The 12,816-nt window shown below is 46.0% G+C and overlaps 1 protein-coding gene across 4 annotated transcripts in view; it reads right to left on the bottom strand.

Annotated features, from left to right (window-relative positions):
* The window catches only part of NRP1 (neuropilin 1), a 111,529-nt gene extending 103,189 nt beyond the window's left edge, over window positions 1-8,340 (bottom strand). For all 4 annotated transcript variants that reach the window (XM_084281312.1, XM_084281313.1, XM_084281314.1 and 1 more), the window contains exons 1-2: window positions 8,057-8,340; window positions 4,702-4,876 (exon numbers count right to left, since the gene is read on the bottom strand). In XM_084281312.1, the coding sequence (XP_084137438.1) occupies window positions 4,702-4,876; window positions 8,057-8,123 (242 nt within the window). In that variant the 5' untranslated portion in view covers window positions 8,124-8,340. The remainder of the gene's footprint in view (window positions 1-4,701; window positions 4,877-8,056) is intronic.
* Window positions 8,341-12,816: the final 4,476 nt, after the last annotated feature.

Below are 12,816 nucleotides of genomic sequence, written 5' to 3'. Positions count from 1 at the left end.
TGCAGCCCTTAGTAGTTCAAAGGACCCTTCTGACACATGAGGCTTGACGGCAGCCCAGCTGTGCCCTTCGCGCACAGGTCTCCTAGGACATTACTGCATTGCCACAGCATCTCAGTGCCACCTGGGGCTCAAACTGCCTCTGCACAAGAGAAATACCAACCACAAAATCTGCAGAAAGCAGCCTTTGCCGTGTGGAGGAATGGGAACCAGGATTTAGACAAAAGTAAATGAAAGCTTAAACTTTGCAGAAACTAAAGAAAGGCTGAGCCATGCCTTGCCTTGCTCCTGTTTATTTTACCAGCCTCAGTTTGTTATACCTACAGATTTACAGCATAAATCCATTGACATTATTTAGAAATACAATGGATGGATGAATTTCTAACATCATTAAGGGCTACAGAAGTTCTGCAGGGCTACAGTTGCACTCAGTATGTCTGGCTGGCCATGTTTTTTTTCCAAACTCAAGGGTCTGGAGGAACTGCTTTCTTCTACATAAACAAACATACGTATTTTTTTGCTCTGCATTTTATAACTGACGGCAATTTCTACACAGCCCTAATCTCATCGGTGTAACTAATCCTTGGTAAACACAATATAAAGAATAATTACCTATGACATCTCTCCTATGACTGAAATGTTCCCAAAATGGGCCAATTTTTCCACACAAATTGATTTGACAGCATTGTGTATACACTCTATAATCGTCGCGTAAGGATGATATTTATTCTATACATCTGTAAATGATGGCCCATAAAACAATTGTGCTGTGTGGTATGTCTATGAAAACCTTGTAAAACAATACAGTCAAGTCTGGCAACAAAGTCAATTATTTGTCAGTAAGAAAACCACTTTTGGGCTTTCTCTGCCCAGCTCTCCACCTTTCTTAAGCCCTTTTCTTCTGAAGCTTCACATTCATTTTCTTAATGTTTTTAACCTAGTGTCTGTGAAATTTTTATTGCTCCCTAGATAATGACATCTGATCTGAATGTAACCACACACCTCTTTGCTCAGCAACATTTGTCACAAACCATTATAAATTATCATGCTGATAGTGTGCATTGCTGGGAAACCGGAAAAGTTCCATAAATTCAAAGTACTGTATCAGTGACATTCTTGTTTATTTTCTAGGTATAAAGTTTTACTGGATTCAAGATGGCTACATTTACACAGTAGGATACTTCAGCAACACGAGACTTGTACAGCTTGCACCGAGTGCTGAAAAGCATTTACCACATGCAACAAACATCGCAGCATTTTAACTAATATGTAGCCATATGTTTTGTCTCTTCTATTCATTTTTACCATGTTCCTGACTAAAACAAATGCATGGATGTTATCGGAGCTTGCTTGAGAAAAGGCAAAACAGCAAACAGAAACTGGTTTTCCCTTAAAGTAAACCATAACTTCTGTTTCTTTACCTCCTAAAGAGGAGGCATAACATTCATTAAAGTTAAAAGTTAAAAAGAGACTGTGTATTTTTTCATTACATATTAATATTCTTGATAACAATCTGTGGTTGACATGATTGTATGTTTCCCGTTGAGACCCAGTATTTCCATTATGCTGTTGCAGTAGTTCTGACTAGAAGATTTTTTGTTAGATGAACATAGCTTGTGTGAACATATTTTTAATAATTTGCATATCTTTATTCTTCAAAACTGTGAAAGTTGAGTCCCTTGGACTGTCTCCAGAAAAACAGGATTTTTCACCATGTTTGCTTGAAAGAACTCAAATGATCATCAGAAAATCATACATATATGAATTTTATTAGGAGTCATTTGAGAAATACTTATCCATTAAAGCACAACATAATAAGTAGGTAAATCAAGTGCATATTTTTAAAACGAATCCCAGACCCTAACATACAAAGATACTCACTGCAAACAGCTTCAGTACAGCTAACACTTAGATTTGCTTCTTTTGATTCTCCTCAGAGAATCAACCTTTCACCAGTTTTACATTTCAATATGCCTAGACCTCTATATAGAGTGATATTTACAAAAGTTAGGTAAGGCCTCCTGATTTTCTTGTTGGCACTACAGAAAAAGATGGTAACCTTTCCAAAGTCATACTGTTTCCCCCCTTGGGCTCAGGGGTTCTTCTTATTAAAGTTATTTCCAACTCTAACTAAGGTATGCAATGCAATGAACAGCATTATAAAGTGAATTTTGGGAGCCAGGCCAAAAAGCTAATCTTCTCTTCTAGTCCACTTTAATTGTATGGGGCATTTTTTGTTCCCAGACATGAATTCCCCTATCTCTCATTTTCTATCTGCATTTCATATTTAAGTGCTTATTAATTTCCAGTGATAAACCTTTCAATAAGCTAGTGTGTAACCTAAATTGCACATTTCTAGATTGCACACTGAGTTGATAATAAATGAAGAATATTAGGAAATCAAAATGCACTTAGCTACAAACCCAAAAAATCTTGTGATAGGTTTTATTGCATTAATCTCCATTTGTATGCAATATTTGGTATGAGGAATGTGAATTTTGTAAGTAGACAGTAAAATCTGAAACCACAGAGCTTGTTGACAAATTCCTGTTGCTGAAATCATTTTCTGTTATTCTGGTCCTAAGGTTCTTGGCACAAACACAATCCCTCTCAAGTTAAAAAGAGCAATTTTAAATATAAGTGAAGTAGCAGCTGAGTAATTTATCATAGTCTAGAAGATTTGCATTTCAGCATAGACCAAACGACGGTAAAGTCATCACCGTCACACACTGCAAAGACAATGCAAACAACCCTGTTTAGAGACTTCCTTCCACCCACTACCATCTCATTACTGCGCTGGGCCCCCTTTCAGACGAAGAAATAATGCAAGGGGGAGAGTGGACAATGAATATTGAGAAGGGAGCGATGAAGGGAGGGAGTCAATCTCTTCCCTGGACTGAGTTCAGCTCAATCTGGCACTGTTTAGCACAACACTATGCCACAAAGATTACTTGTTCCTTAAATAATTGTATGCTGTACACCACTTTACTGCTGTCAAAGACCATGTTGGTTTTATAGCGTTGGAAAAACATGTATTCTAGCAAGGAACAAAAAGGGGTTGACACTGAAATATGCTTGATTTAATTTCCTAATTTCTGTCTAAAAGACAAAGAGAGAGAGACACACAGACATTTTTAAGCATTAGCACTGTCCCACAGAAAGAAAGTAAAATCTGTATCAAGAAGGCACGGGGAAGTGAATCATTGCCTGAGTACAGCAAATTAAAAATTAAAGAATGGGAAGTGAGCGTGTGAACATATGGTGTGAATATGAGCCACAGCTCCAACACCACAATAAAAATTCATTTTAACAAAGAGTCAGTTTAGTTTTATGAGCATAGGGTTTTCCTGCGTTATCACTTGACTGTGGTACTGAAATGCTGATATATAAGAAATTATAAAAAACAACAACAAAGTGGCTAAGCACCACCACACTGCATGATTAAAGAACTTCATTTTAAGAGAAATCAATAATTATGATCTAAGTAATCTATTTATTAAATAATAGGAACAAAGGCAGGCATGGTAAAAATTAAGTGCTTGAGTACAGACCCTCTCTAAGTCCAGCACTCTAACCTCACAGTCTATTACTACCACTCCTGATGATGCTAAGCACCACTGTACAGTACCAGAGCCTGTAAAATACTGAATACTCACATGAAATGTCAAGCACCAATGGCAACTGAGTTTAATCTCTCTCTGACATGCAGAGAAAATCTTAGCTGGTAGCATTAATAAACAATGAGTCTCTCTCGCAGTTATCAGAAGGGGGTTAAAAACCCATGATACTCAAATTTTTAAATACTGAATCATTAAAATATTTTCTTCATGAAATAAGTATTTAGAGGGTGTAGTGAAGAGGGGAGTGATCTGACCACGTGTTGTCTTGTGCAAACTATGTGGTTTCCAATCAAAGACCTGGGGAAAAGTGGTGAACAGTGTTCTGGGAGGCTCTTACTCCCCTTCCCACTCTTGGAAATAGATGGTCAATATAAGTCAGTGGGAATATAAGCACAGAGGAGCACAGGAACCTTGTTTTTTCCCCTTCCTTCTCTCAGAGCACTACAGGAGAGTAGGAGGAGGGAAAAGAAGAGCTACTGGCTATAAATCAGCAGCAAGGGGAGAAAGAGAGAAATAATGTCTATGGACCTGCAGTCCGCTGCACTGTAATGGGTGAGAGTAAATGCCAGACTAATCCTGCGTTAAACAGAGCCGGCAAATTACAAGGTGCCCGTTTCAGCCACAGGCTGCCAGTAGCTGTGGGGATGCAAAACGACGGAGAACCGCTCTTTAACACTTTAGAGCCACGTTCAAAAAAAAAAAAAAAAAAAAAAGCAAGCAGGCAAACGAACGGTGCTCGGCGTGGCGAAAAGCGCAACTCGCGACCTCAACATCCTGCCTCTCCCCACCCCGGGGAGGCCGAAATCCAACCCGCATCCCCCGGAGCAAAAGTTGCCGAGCCTCCCTTCAGCCTCCCCTCGCCCCACGGAGCAAGCTCCGCTGGGAGGCTCCGGCAGAAGGGAGGCTGCAGCCGGCGGCGGGGCGAGCCCCGTGGAGGCCGGGGGAGCCCCCTGGAAGCCGGGGGAGCCCCGCGGAGGCCGGGGGAGCCCCGCGGAGGCCGGAGGAGCCCCGTGGAGGCCGGAGTTGCCCCTCGGAGGCCGGCAGGTGGCGCCGTGGCGCTCCGGAGCGCGGCGCCCGCACTTACTTGCAGTCGCGATCCTCCAGGTCGAAGTGGGGGTTGAAGTTGATCATGATCCTCTGGTAGGGCTCCGGGGCCTGGATCAGCCACTCGCACTTCTGGCTGGGGTGGTAGGACTGAGGGTAGCCCGGAGAGGTGAGGTACCCGGGGTTTAGTATTTTGATGGTGTCGCCACATTTGTCTGCAGTGGGAACGAAAGAGATTTGGCTTTTTTTGCGGTTGCCCCCAGGCGAGCACCCTGCACGGCAGCCTTCTTCTAGCAAACTTTAACTGCGTGCTTACGGGAAGGCTGCGTTTTCTGAAGGACAGGGGCCTGACACTCTTTGCCCACCCGTAAACCCACCAGCAAGGAGCAGAGGATTCCCCCGCTCCTCAACTTCTAAAAGCTCCCACAAGGAAAAAGTGCCCCATACAGTGTTCAATCCTTGCCTCCTCACAGCAGTGCTAGTGCTGCCCCAGAAGGGTGTCAGAGCCTCAATTATCCCCCCAACTATAATCTGCTTAAGTATGAAGTTTTAAGGGAAGCTGGGGGTGGGGAAGCTAAAAGGCTGCCATTTGACCCCCTGTCCAGCTCCGCGAGAAGCCTGGTCTGTGTCACTGACCACTGGGATTGTCTTGGTGGATCCCCGCTCACTTGCAGCAGACCCTCCCGTTGTTTTATCAGTCCATAAATCTAGGCAGTTCGAAACTATCTGTGCTCTTCAAACCCAGGCTGGCAGAGAACAAAGTGGTTTTAGTGAAGCAGAAATCATCCACTATTTATTCCTTCAAGGAAGTTTGTTCATGCTTGGAGACTGCATCAAAGTAATGGAGCAGAACAACATCCTTTCCTCTTCCCTCTGTTCCTCCCTCCCTCCCTCCCCCCAGCAACAACAAAGGTTTATTTCTAATAACAAAATAGTTGCCAAAGTTTTCAGAATCACCAAGTGTGACTGTGAAATGTGGCATGCTGCACCTTGGTCCTTTGGCCAGTGTTGTCAAGGTTGCATTTTAAGGCTTGTGCGAAAAATAAAAAGAAACAAGAAACCCAATCTACGTGGTCACTCGCTTCACTGTCCAGTGCAGATTTGTGTTTTCACTTCATTACTACTATGGTTTTCTATATACAAATCTTTGGGGAGGAAAAACTTTCCCCACACACTAATTGTTTACTTTTGAGCAATAAATATGATGGTAAATTACAGACAGGAAGACTGCACTAATAAGTGAGCCTATACATCGCTACATCCCCAAAATGGTACATAGGGACTGCAATGCTATATCTAATACTCTCCCTGTGAAAGCAAAATGGCACTTTGCTCTCAGCATGAATTTATAAATGTAAGGGATTTCATTGTAGGAAAACCAGGTCAAATGGAAATGAATGAAGAAGTATACATCAAAAATGCATAAAGCTACACACTGTATAGATATTATTTGCTGTAAATTAAGAGGGAAGGAGATGATCCGTACTCAGCTGTGTGGTCCACAATCAGATAGTGCTAAGCATGTTGCTGGGAATGGCTATCTTCTTTATTTCTGCTTTGCCTTTAAAAAACAGACTGTTTTCCTGTAACCAGAACAAAAGGCGCTGCAGCTCAAAGCTCAAAAGCTGTCACTGGTGATCTTGCTAATCCGCTGTCTGGGGCTCTCAGGGAATCTTGCCTTTTCCTCCCTGTGTAAGCACACTCGGAAAGTGATCCTGTCTCATTAAACCCACTCCAGCCCTGCAAACAACATGGCAGAGTCTGGCATCTGTTAAATGCCTGAAATAAAGCAGTGCTGCTTCTAGTCACTTGACAGAGTCACTTCAGAGGACACTAAGGTGGACTTGCTACCACCAGCGCTCCTTAATCTGCGACTTCTGGGAAAGTGACAGTGTAATAAGATAATGCGGTCTGCTAGACTCCCTGGCTCTGTGCAATCTCTCTCACACTTGATTAAGAAAAGCAGTTTCTAATGACTTTGGACCATTAGCTCTAAATAAGGTTAATGAATTAATTTAGCAGACACTAGTGCTGGACATAGGTGAAGGTGGCATCAGTGGGTCTGGGAGGTTACGGAGGAGGCTGATGGCCTGGATGACACCAGCAGGGCCACCACGTTAACTGCTCATACTGGAGGCTTCTGCCCAGCACCCTGCCCCACTCCCCTTCCAAAGGGAAGAAATGAACAACAGGAACGCAGAACGCCCCTCTCCTGCCCCTCATAGGGTGCAGGGCTTGGGGCACTCCTGGATGATGTAGGACCAGTGGGTGGCTGCCCGTGCCCCCCACCTGCCTGGGGTGAGTGAAGCGCTCCCGGAGCATCCCCGTGCCCGGCTCGGCGCACGCCTCTGACGCCTTCACTCCCGTGCCACGGCGCTGGGGGAGGCAGCTCGTCCTGATTAAATTAAGCAGCCTCCTCAAAACATATTGGGAAAGAGATTAACTTCCATCATAAAACACGCAATTTTAATACTCTCTCTTACACGACACTCCACTTGCGGTCTCTTATTAAAACAATATACCAGCCTAAGTGGAGGGTGCTCTCTTCTTTTAATTACTTTGATTGAAAACCCAGTCAGGCAAAAGTAAATATTTGATAATTAGTTAATAATAATTGCACAGGATCTGCCGGGAAAGGAAAACTCACACGAGCTGTTTCGTGTGCGAGAGCTAAACGTCAAGCAGTCTTACAATTAGACCGTCTTTAAAAATGCATCATGCAGTAAAAGATTCACGGTGCCCAGGCATTGTGCAGGCAAGGAGGAGCGCGGTGCTTTTAATTAGTTGTGTTTTCGAGGACTGCCAGATAGTAAACTAAGCTACATCAGTCATGTGTTACGGGATTTCTCTCTGAGACGAGAGTCTTGAGCCTTCGCAGAGAGGCTCAGCTTCTCTCTTGGCACCGTGCAAGTTGCACGTAAACTGCAGACTTCGCAAAGGGGTAGGTGAGAGGGCTCGCCGTCTGAGGAGTGCCCGCAGGTACACATACAGCTAGTAGCAGGCACGGTACTCTGAAATACTACGCTTTGGAGAAAAAAAAGAAAGGGGGAAGAAAGAGCCTTCCTTTCTAAATGCTCATTATCTCTCAGATATCGGAGGCGAGACTTATTTAATTGCCTATGGGAGGAACCACTATGAAGGTAATTGGCCGTCCTGAGCTTGCAAGAACGAGCACCCCGCTTGATACGACGACCCCAAAGAGCGGAAAATTAAGTCGGCGGCCGTACCCGGCCGGGGGGGCACCGGGACTCGGACCCCGCCGACTCCGACCTCGGGCACAAAGTTCCCCGCTACCGGGCGCGGGTCGGGGCCGGCTCCGGGGCCGCCGGGCCCCGTCGCCAGCCCTCAGTTCCCCAGGCTGAGACCCGAAGTCGTTCCCCCCCCGTGGCACTTACCGCTTCGCGGAGCCCTGGCGAGGGTGAAGGTGAGGGCTGCGCAGTGCAGGAAAAGTCCCCAATCCATTTTCCCTTCCGAGAGCAGGGAGAGGATGAATGATAATAACAATAACAATAAAAAAAAAAAAGCCCTCCACGCACAACTCTTCCTAGGTCTTAAATCCTTCGGCCGGAGCGAGGAGCAGAAAGCACGGTCCGCAAGGGCAGTCCCCGGGGCAGAGGGAGGCTGGCTTCTCTTTCCGTGCCTCAAGTCGCCCGCATCCTGTCATTCAGCTCCGGCTCCCTCTCCCTTTCCCCACACTTGTTCCTTCTCCAGGCGCCGCTGCCCCTGCCATTCCCAGCGAGACTACAAAGCCAAATGAAAGCGAGTGGATATAAAAAAAAAAAAAAAAAAAAGGAAAAAAAAAAAAACAAACACACAAACAAGACAGACAAAAATCCCGGCGGCTCCTGCTTGCACCTCGGGGCGGGCTCCGGGGAGTGCTCTGCGGAGGGGAGAGAAGGAGAGGAGAGCGGCGGTGAACGGGGACGGGCGCCGGAGTTTGGCAAAGTGCGGCCCCCCCCGCCTGCCCCGCTCCCCGATGCGGCGCCGCCGCGGCTCCCCGGGGGTCGGCGGTGCCCGGAGGCTGGGGCTGGGGCTGGGGCCGGCCCCGCACTCACCTGCCCCGGTGGGGAGCGAGCGGGCGGGCGCGGCGCTGCCGCGGGGAGTCCCGGCCGGCCGAGGAAGGGGGAAGCGGCCGGGCGGCTCCTGCTCGCAGCCTGAGGAAGAGGAGCGCAACTCAGCGGCAATAAGAGAGGCCGAGGAGCCGCCGTCTCCCAAGCCCCAGTCCCCTCCCCCTCCCCGCCCTCCTTCTCCTCCTCCTCCTCCTTCTCCTTCTCCTCCTCAGCCCCCCAAGACATCGGCAGCGCGGAAGAGCAGCCGAACAAACAGGGCACAGCCCCAGCCCTGGCACCCAGCAGGGGCGGGGGCCGCGGAGGTGATCAAGGGGGGGGGAGAGCAGCGGCCTCCCCGCCCCGACAGGTAGCGCCGAGCCGGCCGGGGGCACCCACCTGCGCCCCGTTGGCTCCTGTGTGGCTCCTCGCAGCCGTGTCGAGCCGTGCCCCCACGCCCACATCCCTTGTCTGCACTCCCCTCCGTGGCGCCCCGTCCCTCATCCCCTGCCTCCTTCCCCCCCCTTCCCCAGCCCCACGTGTGTCCCCCCCTAGCCCTCGCTGTCCCCCCGTGGGGCACCGCCATGCCCTGCCCTGCCGTGCCGCGGGGTGCTGGCGGCGCTGGTGGGGCTGAGCTGTGGGGACGCACCCCCTGGGGGAGCCCCGGGTTGTGGGCTCGCCCGGACCCACCTGCATCTCCGGGTTGGGCACTTTCCCACACCCCCTGCCTCCCAACCTCCTTCCCATCCCTGTTGTCACCCAGTCTGGCTGTCACCAGTCTGTCCATCTCCCCCAGGAGCTGAGGAGTGGCCAGGGTCCCCCTGCTCCTCAGGGAGGCTATGTAGCACAAATGTTCCGTCAGGGAGGGCAATCTGTCTTCTGAGCAATCCCTCCAAGCTGGCACCAGCTGATGGGCACCAGTGAGTTCCAAATCGTGCTGCATTTGCCTGGTTGGTCTGGCGTTCACCGACGATGGGGCATGTCCCTCCCGTGCCTCATTGCCCTGCCTTACAGGCTGCCCCTGCACCCTGGGAGTTATTACCTAGCTGAACCTGACCGCTTCTTTTATGTGGAGCGCTTTGAGCTCCCACTGTGCGGAGGCAATCCAGTCACTGGTGTAGGGGTTAGACGAAGAGCTTGAAGGCTGAAAGCTGAAACACAGCGTTAAATGGTCCCCAAAGAAGGGTCTGCACTACGAAAATGACCTGCGGCCAGCAGTGGATGTCAGCCACTCTCATCTCCCACAGCAGAGTTTGAAAACAATTGTAACTGGTGCACAGCTGAGGAAAACTGTTAATGCTTTGACAGAAAAAGGGCCTGTTAGAGGACCTGCTCTGCAAGGAGGCTTTCTGAAGGATGCAGAGGGAAAAAAGCCAGGCTTTGCTGCGGCAGGGTCACCCCCGCCAGTGCAGCCACAGCAGTAAATCTCTGTCTGCTCTGAAGATGTAACCATGTTTGAAATAATTTTCAAACATAGCTGTAAGTCTGCAGCCACACAGATTAACTACAAATGTGTTACATCTGTGTTCAGAAATCGTACACAGATTCAGCCTCTTCCATCCTTTTGTCTCCAGTCCTGAGTCTAAGCCTTCCACTCTCACTCTCCCTCACTGCCCTTTTGAAGCCCCGACTTTAAGGTCAGCTGAAGTCTGGAGATTAAGTCTGTAGGAAATCTGTCTGCTGCTTTCATACTGCACACTCTCTCATCACTACTTTCTGAATTTTTGCCAGCCACTCCTGCTCTCCTCTGTGATTGCAGTTCTGCAATATCATGCACTAAAGCACAGTTTGATCCTGTTACATTCTCTGCACACTTCATTCTCTCCTTCCTCAACCTCCGACCTTGCTCATGGCCATGCCCATATCCATGCCCATGTCCATGCCCATGTCCATGTGTCCATGCCTCCAGACAGGCCGTGCTCTTTGCCTGGAAACCAGGCAGGCTGGAGATAGTCAGACTGACTTACTTCAGGCTCATTTCCCTGTCTTTAGGCAGTCTCTCGATCGTCACATACAATACCTATGCACTTCTGTGATTGATTGGGATGTATACATTCTGGGTAGCACATTAAGCCCTCTTTCTGTTTTACTCTTAGCGAAGTAACCAGAACAAGGGAGAAGGTGAGAAGTAACAGTGGTCTCTGATTATTAAAACTCTCATGCTGCTGGACAGTCCTTGAGATAAATTGGTCCTGTCCAATGTGTGCACATTGTAGTCTGCATTGACTGAGTGACAATATACACTTTAAAGTACATCTGTTTTTAAATTCTGAAGTTACCTGCTGATGATAGCTAATTGGTGTATATGCAAGTGTATACATACATATTAGCTTTAAAAATAAACATAAAACAGTCTCAGAAGCCACTATTAATTTTGTAAGAGAAAAGTAGCAGGTAGATACCCAGAGACTGTGTGTATTGTGAATTACGGATGGCTCTCTTGCCATCATTAACATTGTCTTGTTGGGTGGTATCTATGGATCTGAAGAGAGGGAATACCCATTCCCTGTTGTAAAGATGCTCCAAACAAACAAACAAACAAAGCAACAAACCAACCAACAGTGGCATTTTTTCCATTTGTTTCCATATCAGATTAAAAAGTCACCTTCTGCAGATGTGGGCATAGTGTGCTGCTAGCTAGTGTGCATTTTTAAGATATTCCATTATCTGAAAGAAAAATTAAATACTTAAATACTGACAGAACATGTACGTTAGTGAGGACGGTACAATGTGATAAATTGTAAGACTAATGATGAAGGTTGCTTTTATCACCTCAGCCTCCCTAGTAACTGCTAATCCATATACCAAGGCTTACTTCAGTGTGCTCAGGTCTCAAGTATCAGCGCTTCCTTCTTTTGCACATAGAGAAGTGTACAAGGCCACAAAGACAACTGGACAGGGATGGCCTCTGTTGTGTCTGAAGTGGCCTACGAAGGAGGACTTCTTTTCCTCAGCACTCTGTGGACATTTTTGGTTTCCCACCAGGACTGTTTTATTTTATTTTATTTTATTTTATTTTATTTTATTTTATTTTATTTTATTTTATTTTATTTTATTTTATTTTATTTTATTTTATTTTATTTTATTTTATTTTAATTATTATTTTTTTTTTCCTCTTGAGTTCTCAAAGCCTAGGAAGTATAGAAGAGTCTGGTACATTAATGTTCTTTCTTATCATGATGTGAATGGCATCGGTCTAGTTTTTCTACCCATCTTTTTCCCTCTGGTTCATGGACACAGGCGCATGTATCTTCCATGTGTGAGTTGCCCTGAAATGATGAGTGAAGACATTCTATCCTTGGTTTACATATATTTATCTGAAAATGTTTAATCTTTAATCATCTTGAATATAAACTGGCATCAACTGAAACATTCAGAAGTTTCTTTTTATAATCCACTTCTCACATTTTAGTCACGGTATTTTAGGTCCTGCTCCTGCAACTGCTTACATATTTGTTCAGCTCTCCATTTTCACATCAGTAATGGGATTTTATGGCAAGGATGAGTTAGTGTTACAAAGACTGAATCTGAATCCAGTGTATGTAAAAGCTAATGGAGTGGCAGGCTCTGGGGTTTGGGTTCAGGCCCATCTTTGCTTTATAATTTGACTTGGTGCTTATGTTTTTTTTGAAGATTGTCTGCACTTCTGTTATAAACCTGTTTCTCAGGAAGTTTATAATTCAGCCATAAAAATATTTGCCTTGAGCTAAATCATGTAATATAAAACTTAAAATTCCAAAGGAAAAATCAGTTTCCCATTTTAACAATAGCAGAACAGAGCAACTTTGATGTTTACTCCTTTATGCTCTCATATAGTACAGTAATGCATTTAATTAAAAACTAAGTCTGGCAAATGATTAATCTATGGCCAAAGACACCTTTATTTGGTATTGTTTTGAAAAAGAAACACAACAAATTAAACCCATCCATATTATTAGATGCCTGAAAATTAAGACTTCCTACAAATATTTAGGGGAGAAGTAGAAGTGCATTTGCTTTATGACTAGTACCTACTAATGTCTTCATATATGTAGTCTGGTACTCATTTATAATTGCCTTTCTAATGTTTTCCTTTTCTTTCACTTATCTTCCCCAAGAATCTCTCCCAA

This window comes from Netta rufina (assembly GCF_964035555.1).
Source record: "Netta rufina genome assembly, chromosome: 2".
Lineage (NCBI taxonomy): Eukaryota > Metazoa > Chordata > Aves > Anseriformes > Anatidae > Netta > Netta rufina.
The sequence above is the reverse complement of the archived record's forward strand: the minus strand, read 5'-3'. Positions and strand labels throughout refer to the sequence as shown.